Source organism: Leucoraja erinacea, chromosome 13 (assembly GCF_028641065.1).
Source record: "Leucoraja erinacea ecotype New England chromosome 13, Leri_hhj_1, whole genome shotgun sequence".
In the NCBI taxonomy this organism is placed as follows: Eukaryota; Metazoa; Chordata; class Chondrichthyes; order Rajiformes; family Rajidae; genus Leucoraja; species Leucoraja erinaceus.
The window spans coordinates 2,392,788-2,408,082 of NC_073389.1; the positions used below are offsets into that span (position 1 = coordinate 2,392,788).

Genomic DNA, 15,295 nt, shown 5'->3' on the forward strand with positions numbered 1-15,295 from the left:
TGCGTTTAGTTGCATGAGTGACTCCCACTGCAAGTGTGCGCTGCATGTGACTGCACTGCTGTACCTGCATTGCATACACCCTAGGTTTCTGCAGCACCAAACACTATAATCAATGCCATTCACTTGCATCTAAGCTGCTATAAGGGAGTTCGGTATTCCGAAAATCGCAAGGAATCATGGGATTTGTCAAAGGTCATTCGCTAGAAAGACAAAGTGAATGAAGCACATGCTGTATAAACTGTGTATAAATTCTTATCTTTATCCATTATTTATGTGTAAAAATATATTTAATCTGAGGAATGGGGGTGCCAGGTAGCGGGAGAGTGGTGCAGATGCGAGTGGGAGACAGGGGGAGACTGGACCAGCGGAGAGACATTCTCGGCAGCTGCGCTGCTGCGCGTACACAGATCCGCGCCTCATCCGCAGCCAGGATCGAACCCGGGTCCCCGGCGTCGCAAGCGCTCCCGAACAGCCACTGGACTGCCCCATCCCCCCCACCTCCCCATGCCCCACCCCCTTCCCCGACTGTCCCATCCCCGCCGAGGGGCAGCCAGAGATGTCCGGCACGACCCCGGACAGACGGGACGCCGGCCCGGAGCAGCGGCGACCCCATGCCCACAGCCAGCGTGGAGAACAAGTACCAACCCCGCTCCAACTGCCGAGGAATCCGCTCCCCGACGGGCCGGGGACCGCCAGACGCACCTCCCGAGCCGAGCCGGAGCCAGCACCCCCGCCCCCCTCCGCGCCGGCTGCAAGTCTGGGGCCGCCACTGGCCCGCCAGCTTAGGGCCACACCGGACACCTCCGGCAGCCCCCAGACAGGGACGGGACACCGGCGAGTTAACGGGGACGGCCCAGCTGCAACTCAACAGCGCCCCCAACACCAGAGACCCAGGCCCAACCCTGACCACGAATGAATCGCAAGCCTGCACACAACGCAGCAGCACAACTACCGAGAATGTTTATAGCGAGTGACCTATGACCTGGGCATGCACACTCGGAATACCGAACTCGCTTATTGAGATAAAACACAATGTAGTTTATGCATGGTGGGCATCACAGTGGCTCAGCTGGTAGAGCTGCTGCCTCACAGCACCAGAGAACCGGGTTTCATCCTGACCTTTAGACTTTAGAGATACAGTGCAGCAGAAACAGGCCCTTCGGCCCTCCGAGTCCACACTGACCAGCGATCACCCCGTACACTGACACTATCTTACACACTAGGGACAATTCACAAATTACAGAAGCCAATTGTCCTACAAACCTGCACGTCTTTGGATGTGGGAGGAAACCGGAGCATCCGGAGGAAACCCACGCGGTCCCAGGGAGAACGTACAAACTCCACACAGACAGCACCCGTAGTCAGGATCGAAGCTGGGTCAGTCTAAAGTCTATGGATAGTACATGGGTAGGACAGGTTTGGAGTGACAACATCAGGCAAATGGTTTGAGCTGAGATGAGGCGTGTGGGTGTGAAGTGGGCACTGCTGACGATTGTGTTTGCTTTGAAGGTCAGCTATGCCTCCTCGAGCAGGCTGCTCAGCAACAAGAATGAGTACAAGGCCTTCCTGAGGACCATCCCCAATGATGAGCAACAGGCCACGGCCATGGCCGAGATCATTGAGCACTTCCAGTGGAATTGGGTGGGGACCCTGGCAGCCGACGATGACTATGGCCGCCCGGGCATTGACAAGTTCCGGGAGGAGGCCGTTAAGAGGGACATCTGTATTGACTTCAGTGAGATGATCTCTCAGTACTACACCCAGAAGCAGCTGGAGTTCATCGCCGACGTCATCCAGAACTCCTCGGCCAAGGTCATCGTGGTCTTCTCCAATGGCCCCGACCTGGAGCCGCTCATCCAGGAGATAGTTCGGAGAAACATCACCGATCGGATCTGGCTGGCCAGCGAGGCTTGGGCCAGCTCTTCGCTCATTGCCAAGCCAGAGTACTTCCACGTGGTCGGCGGCACCCTCGGCTTCGCTCTCAGGGCGGGGCGCATCCCAGGGTTCAACAAGTTCCTGAAGGAGGTCCACCCCAGCAGGTCCTCGGACAATGGGTTTGTCAAGGAGTTCTGGGAGGAGACCTTCAACTGCTACTTCACTGAGAAGTCCCTGACGCAGCTGAAGAATTCCAAGGTGCCCTCGCACGGACCGGCGGCTCAAGGGGACGGCTCCAAGGCGGGGAACTCCAGACGGACAGCCCTACGCCACCCCTGCACTGGGGAGGAGAACATCACCAGCGTGGAGACCCCCTACCTGGATTATACACACCTGAGGATCTCCTACAATGTATACGTGGCCGTCTACTCCATTGCTCACGCCCTGCAAGACATCCACTCTTGCAAACCCGGCACGGGCATCTTTGCAAACGGATCTTGTGCAGATATTAAAAAAGTTGAGGCCTGGCAGGTAAGAAAAAAATATTTCGAATTGCAGACAATAAAAAAAAAACCCCTCTGCATTCCCTCCCCCCCCCCCCCCCCCCCCCCCCCCAAACTAGTTGTCCTAATAGTTCCACTGCTCGATTCCTTGTATCCCTGCTTTATTATCACCCGCCAGCACCGCCATTCAATATGACCATGGCTGATCAGCCAAAATCAGAACCCAGTTCCTGCTTTCTCCCCATCCTTTGATTCCGTTAGCCCTAAGAGCTAAATCCAACTCCTGAAAACATAGGTAGACAAAAATGCTGGAGAAACTCAGCGGGTGAGGCAGCATCTATTGAGCAGGTCAGGCAGCATCTCTGGAGAACACGGATAGGTGATGGAAACATCTTGAAAACATCCAGTGAATTGGCCTCCACTGCCCTCTGTGGCAGAGAATTCCACAGATTCACGATTCTCTGGGTGAAAACGTTTTTCCTCATCTCAGTCCTAAATGGCCTACCCCTTATTCTTAACACTGTGAGTTCCTTCCTATACATTGCCTTGGCTGATATCTCTTAAGATGGAGGTTTAGTTTGGCATGTTCCTGTGCTGAAGCAAAATATGATTTTACCAATAAATGTTTAATATATTGATTATTACAGTCCTAACCATCCATATAAAGGTTCTCCCTTTCCTCAGGCACAGCCTTTGAAATACGACGCATTAATGTCTGCAGCGCTACCCTCAGCTGTTTGTTTTTTAAAGAACATTTTGGGACATGGCTCGTTTCCTCGGGGGAGGTTTCTGAAACTTGAGGCCGTAGGGTTAAGGTGAGAGGGGAAAGTTACATGAGGGACCTCAGCCTTTTTCTCCAGAGTTGCTGCCTGACCCGCTGAATTCCTCCAGCACTTTGGTATAAACCAGCATCTGTAATTCTCTCCCACACATGCATGGTTTAAATATTCATTGTGTTTGCTAAAACAGACTGAACTGTTTGGCAACACAGAGAACTGCAGTGTACAAAAATAGACAAAGTGCTCCGGGGTAACTCAGCGGGTGAGTTGCTGGAGCTGAACTCCAGCATGGATGGGTGACGTAATTTTTGGGTCGGCACCCTGAACTTCAGACTGAATGCAGTGTACAAAAAGCAGGGGGGGGAAATCCCGGGGATGGGCCATGGATGGGTGGGGACGGCACCTTCTTCCCGACTGAACTGTAGTTTGAGATCCCGGGAGGCCAGGGGACGATCCCCCCCCTGTTTGAGAGGTGCAATCCCCCCCATTTTTTGATCCGGATTTTAAAAAACCCAGTCAAATCTCTGCTTTCCGCGAGACAGTGGGGGTGGGACTGCTGATCGAGGGCGCCGATTGGACGAGAGAGACGTCAGTCAGCAGACAATGGGGGCGGGACATGATGATTGAGCGCGATCATTGGAGGAGGGAGGTGTCTGTCAAAGACGGAAGTGGGGGGGGGGTGGGACTGAGGATGGAGCGCGGTGAGTGGAGGAGGGAGACGTGCCAAAACACTCTCGGCACAGACCTGCACCTCATCTGCAGCCAGGATCGATCCCAGCTCTCCGGCGTTGTCACGAGTGCCCCCCCCCCCCACGTCCGCGGGTGGCCAGAGACGTCGGGAGTCGGACAGGAACGGTGCCCCCAGGCCCACAGCCACCGCAGAGAAGCAGCGCTAAACCCAGCTCAACTCTGCCTGTCCCACCAGGTTAACCTACAGCCCTGCCTGGACTTGCGGGAAATATGGCCCAGGTTTACAGCTAGCGCGGAGAAGCAGCGCTGGTGTCCCGTCAGTCCAGGCAGGGCTGTAGGTTAACCCGGCGAGACAGGTAGGGTTGAGCTGTATTTAGGTTAGCCTCCGAAGCCTCGCGAATGTGTGTGAGAGTGCGCATGCGCGCGCGGCTGCCGAGAAATTGTGTCCCCCCCGTCCCCTCCATATTTTGATAGCGATTTCCGTGCCTGGTGTGAAGGGGGGGGTGGGGGGGAGAATGCTGGAAGAGAGAAGTGGGTGGGGTCAAAGCCTGGCAAATCATCTACAAATCAAAACCCCTGTCCTCTGTATCCACCTATCACTCACCAGGCTTTGTCCCCCCCCCATCCCCCCACATCTCTGTACCCGAGGTCAGGATCGAACCGATGTCTCTGGCAGCTCTGCCACTTTGCCTCTGGGCTGCCGGGGTTGGATCACTGTGGCAATCATATCTGCTTGACATTTGACCCATTGCATTGCTCCAGGTGCAACACCTTATATCACTTCACCTCACAAGTCACCCCACTGCACACACGCCTCATGCCAGTAGAAACTGTAAACAGCTTACTGATTTTGATGAATGTTGGCAATAAAATTAGCAGCCACGAGGTTGGCAATGAGAGTATCTACCCAATATGGTGTACACAACACCCACTGTTCTGTTCCCAATGTTGAGGAACAGAGACACTCCAGGTGCCGCTTTAAACAAAAAAAAGATACAAAGTGCTGGAGTAACTCAGCGGGCCAGGCAGCATCTCTGGAGAACGTAGATAGTTTTAGTTTTAGAGATATAGCGCGGAAACAGGCCCTTCGGCCCACCGGGTCCGCGCGGACCAGCGACCCCCGCACATTAACACTGTCCTACACACACTAGGGACAATTTTTACATTTACCAAGCCAATTAACCTACAAGCCTGTACGTCTTTGGAGTGTGGGAGGAAACCGAAGATCTCAGAGAAGAACCCACGCAGGTCACGGGCAGAACGAACAAACTCTGTACAGACAGCGCCCGTAGTCAGGATTGAACCCGGGTCTCCGGCGCTGCATTCGCTGTAAGGCGGCAACTCTATTGCTGCGCCACCGTGACGTGTCAGGTCGAGACCCTTCTCAGTTGGGAGAAAAAGCTGGAAGAGAGGAGGGCAGGACAAACCCTAGCAAATGATAGGTGGATACAGGTGAGGGGGAATTGATTAGCAGATGGTTTGGCAGGAATTGTACCCCCCCCCCCCTCTCTCCCAGCTTTCTCCCCCTACTAGAATCGTCTGAAGAAAGGTCCCGACCCGAAACGTCACCGGTTCATGTTGGTCTGAGATGTTGCCTGACCTGCTGAGTTACTCCAGCACTGTGTGTTTTTTTCCCATCAGGAATAGAGTTAGCTGCACTAATCCTTTCACACACAATCGGGGACGAAAGGGTTAATGGTGGCATTCATCAAATCATTTTGTTTGATTTCAATGTTCATTAGTGATTGGAGCAGAATCAGTCTACTCCACCATTCAATCATGGCTGATCTATCTCTCCCTCCCAACCCTATTGTCCTGCCTTCTCCCCGTAACCCCTGTTGAAGGTACAATAAGTGAAGCAAAAGTAATGGAAAACCCAGGGGCTTAACACAGTGGCATCATTGCAACATTACTGTGTTCAGCACCCATCCCACCATTAGAGCAGACAGTGACAAGCTATCCAACACTAACTGCATGACAGACAGGGCTCTGTGATTGAAGACACCCATGACCTACCCCTTGGTTTAACGCCATCACCTTGTGCTCCTGTTTTTACTGCCTAGGATGTAGAACATAGAACCGTACAATGCAAGAACAGGCCAGTGGCAGCATAGGGGCGCAGCGGTAGAATTGCTGCATTACAGCGCCAGAGACCCGGGTTCCATCCTGACTACAGGTGCTGTCTGGACAGAGCCTATACGTTCTCCCCGTGACCACGTGGGTTTTCTCCGGGTGCTCCGGTTTTCTCCCACACGCCAAAGACGTGCGTGTTCATAGGTAATTGGCTTCCGTAAAATTGTTAAATAGTCCCTAGTGTGGAGGATAGCACTAGTGTATGGGGAGATCGTTGGTTGGTGTAGACTCAGTGGGCTGAAGGACCTGTTTCCACGCTGTAGCTCTAGAATCTAAAGTACAGTTTAGAGCCCTTCAGGCCACAATCCCCGTGCCAAAAATGATGACATTCAATTCAATTCAATTCAATTCAATTCAATTCAATTCAACTTTAATGTCATTGCACAAATACAAGTATCAGTAAAACAAAATGCAGTTTTGTGTCAGTCCGTAGTAGTTGTGCATAAAGAAATAAAAAAAAATAGAAAGAGAGAAGATACAGAATAATCAAAAAATACAGAATGATTAAACAATGGGGACGGAGGGACTGGAGAAATCTATCGTCGGGACTCCGAGTTCAGCAGTGTGATTGTGTTGTTGTAGAAGCTGTTCCTCATCCTACTAGTATGTGACCTGAGGCTCCTGTACCGCCTCCCTGATGGGAGGAGGGCAAACAGTCCATGGTTGGGGTGTGAGGGGTCTTTGATGATCTTCCCAGCCCGTCTCAGACACCGTTTTCGGTGGAGGGCATCCATGGCAGGGAGCGGGGCACCGATAATGTGCTGCGCGGTTTTCACCACCCGTTGTAGTGCCTTCATGTCCGCAGCAGTGCAGCTGCTGTACCATACCGTGAAGCAGGTGGTCAGGATACTCTCTATGGTACAGTGGTAAAAGTTGGTCAGGATCCGGGGGGACAGGTGGGCTTTCTTGAGCCTCCTCAGGAAGTAAAGGCGCTGCTGTGCCTTTTTGATCAGCTTGGAGGTGTTGAGGGACCAGGACAAATCCTCCGAGATGTGTACCCCGAGGAATTTATAGCTGGAGACGCGCTCCACCTCAGTCCCGTTTATATGGATGGGTTTGACATGACCGCCTCTTATATGTCTGCACATGATCCAGATGCCTCCACTCCCTGCATTTGCATCCCACTTTTGTCCTATCAAGCCCCATTGGAATTTCAGCCATTCCAATCATTCCTGAGGGCAAACCTGAGGCTTTGAAGAGAGAATGTGATCGGTTTGGAGGTGATGAATGAAATGACAAGACTTGCCATCTAGTCACAAACAGAAGATGCCTTGTCTACACACACACACATTAACTACTGGTCCAAACTAATCCCCAGACTTGCTGCTCTGACCTGCCCCTGCTCTCACCTCCGATTCAAGGTCACAGACATGCAGCACGGAAACAGGCCCTTCAGCCCAACTCATCCATGCTGACCAACGTGCACCATCTACACATCTCCCACCTGCCCGCATTTGGCCCATATCCCTCTACACCTATCCTATCCATATACTGTCCAAATGTATTTTAAATGATAAAGTAACATGGCTGCCTACCAAGATTATCAAAATACTTTGAAAAATAGTCAAAGGCTGTTATGTTAGTAATATTATTAATGCTTTTAGTTTCAAAAGATGTTTTAACCAAATAGTATTATGAAACATTTATAATTTAAAGAATTATTATATCTGCAACTATATTTGGATTCACCATTATACATAAATTAAGATAGATAGATACAGTAGCTATCTTTGCTGGCTTTACCTTGCGCTATACATTATTCCCTTATCATTTATTCTTTACACTGTTAATGGCTCGATTGTAATGATATATTCTCTTTCTGCTGACTGAATAGCGTGCAACAAAAGCTTTTCACTGTACAGTAGAAACATAGAAACATAGAAAGGTGCAAGAGAAAGCCTTCGAGCCAGCATCGCCATTCAATGTGATCATGGCTGATCATCTAAAATCAATACCCCCATTCTGGCTTTTTCCCCCATATACCTTGATTCTTTTAGCCCTAAGAGCTAAATCTAACTCTCTCTTGAAAACATCCAGTGAATTGGTCTCCACTGCCTTCTGTGGCAGAGAATTCCACAGATTCACAACTCTTTTTCCTCATCTTAGTCCGAAATAGCCTACCGCTTATTCTTAAACTGTGACCATTGGTTCTGGACACCCCCAACATCGGAAACGTCTTTCTTGCATCTACCCTGTCCAATCCTCCAATAATTGTATTTGTTTCTATGAGATCCCCTTTTTAATTCCAGTGACTACAAGCCCAGTTGACCCATTCTTTCATCATATGACAGCCCCGCCATCCCGGGAATTAACCTGGTGAACCTACACTGCACTCCCTCAACAGCAACAATGTCTTTCTTCAAATTAGGAGACCAACATTGCACACAATACTCCAGGTGCAGTCTCAACAGGGCCCTGTACAACTGCAGTAGGACCTCCTTGCTTCTATACTGAAATCCTCTCGCAATGAAGGCTAAACATGCCATTAGCTTTCTTTACTGCCTGCTGTACCTGCATGTTTACTTTCAGTGACTGATGTACAAGCACACCCAGGTCTTGTTGCACCTCCTATTTTCCTAATATGACACCATTCAGATAATAATCTGCCCTCCTGTTCTTGCCACCAAAGTGGATAACCTCATATTTATCCACATTATACTGCATCTGCCCACTCACCCAACCTATCCTAGTCACCCTGCAGCCTCATAACATCCTCCTCGCAGCTCACACTGCCACCCACCTTTGTGTTATCCGCAAACTTAGATATGCTACATTAAATTCCCTCGTTAAATCGTTAATATATATTGTAAATAAATGGGGTCCCAGCGTTGAGCCTTGCGACACCCCACTAGTCACTGCCTACCATTCTGAAATGGACCCGTTAATTCCTACTCTTTGCTTCCTGTCTGCCAACTAGATCTCTATCCGTCAATACCCTACCCCCAATGCCATGTGCTCTAATTTTGCACACTAATCTCTTGTGTGGGACCTTGTCAAAGGCTTTTTGAAAGTCCAGACACACCACATCCACTTGCTCTCCCTTATCCATTCTACTTTTTACATCCTCAAAAAATTTCAGAAGATTATTCAAGCATGATTTCCCCTTCACAAATCCATGCTGACTTTGACCGATCCCGTCACTGCTTACAAATGCGCTGCTATAACATCTTTAATAATCGACTCCAGCATCTACCCCACTAAGGCTAACTGGTCTATAATTCCCTGTTTTCTCTCTCCCTCCTTTCTTAAAAATTGGAGTTGCATTGGCCACCCTTCAATCCACAGGAACTGATCCAGAGTCGAGAGAACATTGGAAAATGATCACCAATGCATCCACGATTTCTAGGGCCACCTCCTTAATTACTCTGGGATGTAGACCATCAGGCCCTGGGGATTTATCTGCCTTCAGTCCCAACAGTTTGCCTCACACCATTTTCTGACTAAGGTGGATTCCCTTCAGTTCCTCCCTCCCACTAGATCCTCAGTCTCTTAGTATTTCTGGGAGATTGTTTGTGTCTTCCTTAGTGAAGACAGAACAAAAGTACTTGTTTAACTGTTCCGCCATTTCTTTGTTTCCCATTATAAATTCACCTGGCTCTGACTGCCATGGACCTACATTTGGCTTCACTAATCTTTTCCTTTTTTACATACCTAAAGAAACATTTACAGTCAGTTTTTATATTCCCCGCAAGCTTTCTTTCATGCTCATTTTCCCCCTTTCAAATTTCTCCCAGTCCTCCGGTTTACCACTTCCTCTGGCCAATTTATTTGCCTCCTCCTTGGCTTTAACACTATACTTGACTTCCCTCCTCAGCCACGGTTGAGCCATCTTGCCAGTTTTATTTTTTCACCAGACAGGGATGAATAATTTCCTGAGTTCATCCATGCGGTCTTTAAATCTTTGCCATTGCATCTCCACCGTCAACCCTTTAAGTATAATTTGACCATCTATCCTAGCCAATTCCCGTCTCATACCTCAAAGTCTCCTTTATTCAAGTTCAGGACCCTCGTCTCTGAATTAACCACGTCAATCTCCATCCGAATGCAGAATTCCACCATATTAAGGTCACCGTTGCCCAAGGGGTTTTGCACAACAAGATCGCTAACTAATCCTTCCTCATTTCACAATACCCTATCCAGGATGTCCTGCCCTTTAGTCAGTTCCTCTACATATTGGTTTAAATACCCACCCTGTATACATTCCAGGAAATCCTCCTCCTTAGCACTGTTACCAATACGGTTGGCCCAATCTATATGTAGATTAAAGTCACCCATGATAACCGCTGTACCTTTGCTACACGCATCCCTAATTTCCTGCTTGATGCTATCCCTAACCTCCCTACTGCTGCTTGGTGGCCTGTACACAACTCCAACAAGCATTTTCTGCCCTTGGATATTTCGCAGTTCTACCCGTACAGATTCTACAGCATCCAAGAGAGAAAGAGAGAGAAAGAAAGAAAGATGGATGGATGGATGGATGGATGGATGGATGGATGGATGGATGGATGGATGGATGGATGGATAGATAGATTAGAGATACAGGGTGGAAACAGGCACCAGCCTACCAAGTCCACACCAACCAGCGATCTGCATCCTATCCTACATGCTAGGAATCTACAAAATTTACAATCTTTATGATGACAAATAACCTACAAACATGTACGTCTTTGGAATCTGGGAGGAAACTGGAGCACCCAGGGAAAACCAACATAGGTCACAGGGAGAACGTACAGACTCCGTACAGACAGCAGTCAGAATGGAACCCGGGCCCCTGGCTCCGGTTAATCTGTGCTCTATGACTGTAAACATGGACAGGTGGGACTAGATTTGCAGTTTAATTGGCCCTCTGTAAATTACCCCCAAGCGGATAGGGAGCGGATGAGAAAGTAGAATAACATAGAACTAGTGTGAACGGGTGATCAATGGTCGGCATGGACTCAGTGGGCCGAAGGGCCAGTTTCCATACTGTTTCATTCAATCAATCAATCAGACTAGGCATCATGCTGGGCATGAACATTATGGGCTGAAGGGACTGTGTCTGTGCTGCATTGTTCTATGAAAACAATGCTCAGAGAAACATATGGTCTTGAACATTAACAGCAGGCAAGAATGATCAAATTCTTGTTTTGACAAAACAAGTCGACCAACATCCCCAGACATTCTCTTCTCCCTAACTAAGCCCATAGTGAAAACAAAAAAGTAACAGAGAAACTATTAGACATAAGGAATTTACCGGGAGAAAAATAATTTAGCGAAATGTAAACAATCACAGGAAAAGAGTCCACGAGCCACACAGCACAGAAGCAGGCCCTTCGGTCCAACTTTTCCCTGCTGACCAAGATGCCCCATTTAAGCTTGCCGCACCTGTACACATTCGGCCCACGTCCTTCTAAACCTTCCTTATTTAGTGCATTTCATGTATTTATTGTCACACATACTGAGGTACAGTCTAAAGCTTTTTGTTGCGTGTTATCCAATCATCAAAAAGTCTGTACATAATTACAATCAAGCCATCCATCCACAGAGTACAATTAAAGGGAATAACATATAGACCAGTAGATGAACGATAGTCCGATGGTCTCCAATGAGGTGGATGGTAGGTCAGAACCACTCTCTAGTTGGTGATAGGATGGTTCACTTGCCTGCTGGGAATGTAGCTCACTTTTAAATGCTGTTATAGTTCCTGCTTCAACCACCTCTTCTGGCAACTCATTCCATATATAGTAAATCTTTCCCCTCTCTCATTACACCTGTGTCCCCTGGTTCTTGATTCTCTTCTCCTCTCACCCTGGAAGACAAATGGTAGGTATCTTAAAAACATCTTATAGAGATGTATAACATTTTGAGAGGAATATTGTACAGGATCTCTTGCCCAGAGTAGGGGATTCGAGAACCAGAGGACATTGTTTAAGGTCTTCTTCTCGCGGATGAAACATGAACCAAAGGAATAGTTAGATCTCAAGCCGGGTGTTGAGCAACCAGGTTGTTGTCTCTGTTGACGTCAATGTCTGCTAGGCCCTGACACAGCTCCATTTGGTGGGTGGTAGAGCGGGCACCCAGAGATGACATGGTTTGGCTATCTGTTGTTCTGCTCCGCATTCACAGGCTGGGCTCTGGCGGAGGGAGCCCCCATCTCCACATGCTGGTATTGAAACGCCCAACTCCAGTACCAAGTCTGTTGAGCTTCACCCATGCTGCTCTGGGGAGCTCAGACCCTGGCCAGTTTTTATCTGGTGAAGAGATGTAGCTGCGTAATGGAGATGAGGTTGCCTTCCACTTTTTAAGGTGAAGGGGGGAAAGATTAAAGAGGAATCTGAAGGATACTTTTTCACACAAAGGGTGGTGGGTATTTGGAATGAACTGCCACAGGAGGTAGTTGAGGCAGGGACTAACGCAATGTTTAATAACAAATTACAGGTACATACAGTAGATATGACAGATTTAGAGGGATATGGGCGTAACATAGGCAGGTGGGACTATTGAAGATGGGATATGTTGGTTGGTGTGGGCAAGTTGGGCCGATGGGCTTGTTTCCATACTGTATGTTTTCAAAACACATTAAGGGCCCTCACAGGTCAGTAAAATCATTCTGTGTAGTAGACAGTGGTAGCGATTTTTCTAAAATCAATATGCAGTGCAACAGGAAATGGTCAAGGTCAGAGTTTTAATTATATAGATTAGGCAAGGCAACTTTAATTAGGCAAGGCAACTTTAGTGGGGCAAGGCAACTTTAATCAGGTAAGGCAACTTTAATTAGGCAAGGCAACTGTAGCATTTTCAAACCCAAGGCAACTGTAGCATTTTCAAACCCAAGGCAACTGTAGCATTTTCAAACCACAGGCAACTGTAGCATTTTCAAAACAAAGGCAACTGTAGCAAAGGCAACTGTAGCATTTTCAAACCAAAGGCAACTGTAGCATTTTCAAACCAAAGGCAACTGTAGCATTTTCAAACCAAAGGCAACTGTAGCATTTTCAAACCACAGGCAAATGTAGCATTTTCAAACTAAAGGCAACTGTAACATTTTCAAACCAAGACGACCTTGAAGCTGGTACGACTTGGGGTGGGAGAGGGATGGAGAGAGAGGGAGTTCCAGGGTTACTTGAAGTTAGAGGAATTAATATTCATACACCTTGGTTGTGAGCTGCCCAAGCGAAATATAAGTTGCTGTTCCTCCAATTTGTATTTGGCCTCACTCTGACAATGGAGGAGACCGAGGACAGAAAGGTCAGTGTGGGAAGAGAAGGGGGAATTGAAGTGTTTGGCAACTGGGAGATCAGGTAGGTCCAGGCTGGCTAAGCGAAGGTGTTCAGCAAAATGATTTCCCAGCCTATGTTTGGTCTCGCCGATGTATAATGCAGCATCTGCAGTTCCTTCCTACGCATTTGTTATGAAGACTTTCAACTTTCTATCCAGGTCCTCAACCATCTGCTGCATCTGAAGTTTACCAACAGCATGGGTGAGCAGGTTGACTTTGACGATCAAGGTGACCTCAAGGGGAACTACACCATTATCAACTGGCAGCTCTCCGCAGAAGATGAATCGGTGTTGTTCCATGAGGTGGGCAACTACAACGCCTACGCTAAGCCCAGCGACCGACTCAACATCAACGAAAAGAAAATCCTCTGGAGTGGCTTCTCCAAAGTGGTACGCGATTCATTATTAACCACACGTTTATCTCGTCGCTTGTAACACGTACAAGATTGAAATCTCCATCATTTTCATTCACTGGGCATTCTATTCACATAGAACAGTTCTGCACATGACAGGCCCTTCGGCCCTTCAATGTGTGAGCTGTTTGTTGTCCCCATCCATCTATTCCCCGCAGATCCATGTGCCTGCCTTCCGGCACTAACCCCACCCTGCCTCCACATCTTCAACTCCCACCCACTCTGCTGGTTCTCCACCATTTGGGAATTTCTCCCCTCTCCTCACTTCTCCCCATTCCAAATTCTCCAACCCATGAGAGCAGAGAACAGTACAGCACAGGAAAAGGCCCTTCAGCCCACAATGTCCATGCCATGTTAAACTACCTGCACGTGATCCATATCCCTCCATGTCCATGTGCCCGTCTAAAAGCCTCTTCAATGCCACTATCATACCTGCCTCTACCACCACCCCTGGCTGTGTGTTCCCTGCACCCACTGCTCGGTGTAAACAAACTTGCCCCGCACACCTCCTTTAAACTTTCCCCCTCTCACTTTATAGCTATGTCCTCTAGTGTTGGGCATTTCTACCCTGAAAAAATGAGTGATTAACACTTTATTGTATTTATATATATGGTACATCTGATCTGAACGGATAGCATACAGAACAAAGTTTTTCACTGTACCTCAGTACACAGGACAATGATAAACCTAAACCTATTTGTACCTAATGTAGAAACAAGGAACTGCAGATGCTAGTTTACAAAAATGGACACTAAGTGCTGGAGTATCTCAGCGAGTCAGGCAGCATCTCTGGAGAACATGGATACATGTCTAATGTAGGGTCTTGACCAGAAAGGTCACCTATCCATGTTCTCCACATGCGCTGCATAACCCACTGAGTTACTCCAGCACTTTGTGTCTTTCTAAGTGAGGACGGTGGGTGACAGAAGTTTGGAGATAGTCTACCCACCTTAAGGGAGTCTGCAGGCTTTAAAATCTCGGCTTCCCCATAAAGATCAGCAATGTTTGTTGAATCTGTGAAGCTTGTTGTAAAAATTTAATACCTAAAGGATAGAATAGCAGTTTCAAACCCGAATTAGCACTGTGCATGGTTATAACGCATATAAATATATACACACGCACACACATACACACTTGCATGCACATACACACACATATACACACACGCACATACACACACATATACATACATACACACTCGCACGCACATACACACACAAGCACACACACACGCACACACACACTCTCACAACACGCACACACACACACACACACACACACTCGCACACACACTCTCACACACACACTCACACACACGCACACACACACACACACACACTCGCTCATACGCACACACACATGCATACACACACAATCGCACACACACACTCGCACAAACACACACTCGCTCACATACACACTCGCACACACACACGCACACACCCACATTCGCACACACCCGTGCACACCCTTGCATGCACACACACTCGCACACACACTCACACGCACACACACGCACGCTCGCACACACACAATCGTACACATACTCATACACACACACACACTTGCACGCACACACACTTGCACGCACACACATTCGCACGCGCACATGCACACACACACATGCGTACACAATCGCTCACGT

At 48.3% G+C, this 15,295-nt stretch overlaps 1 protein-coding gene across 1 annotated transcript in view; it reads left to right on the forward strand.

Annotated features, from left to right (window-relative positions):
- casr (calcium-sensing receptor) overlaps nt 1-15,295 on the forward strand; it is a 77,701-nt gene that overhangs the window by 56,329 nt on the left and 6,077 nt on the right. The window contains exons 4-5 of the mRNA XM_055644272.1: nt 1,510-2,406; nt 13,397-13,627. Coding sequence (XP_055500247.1) covers nt 1,510-2,406; nt 13,397-13,627 — 1,128 coding nt within the window. The remainder of the gene's footprint in view (nt 1-1,509; nt 2,407-13,396; nt 13,628-15,295) is intronic.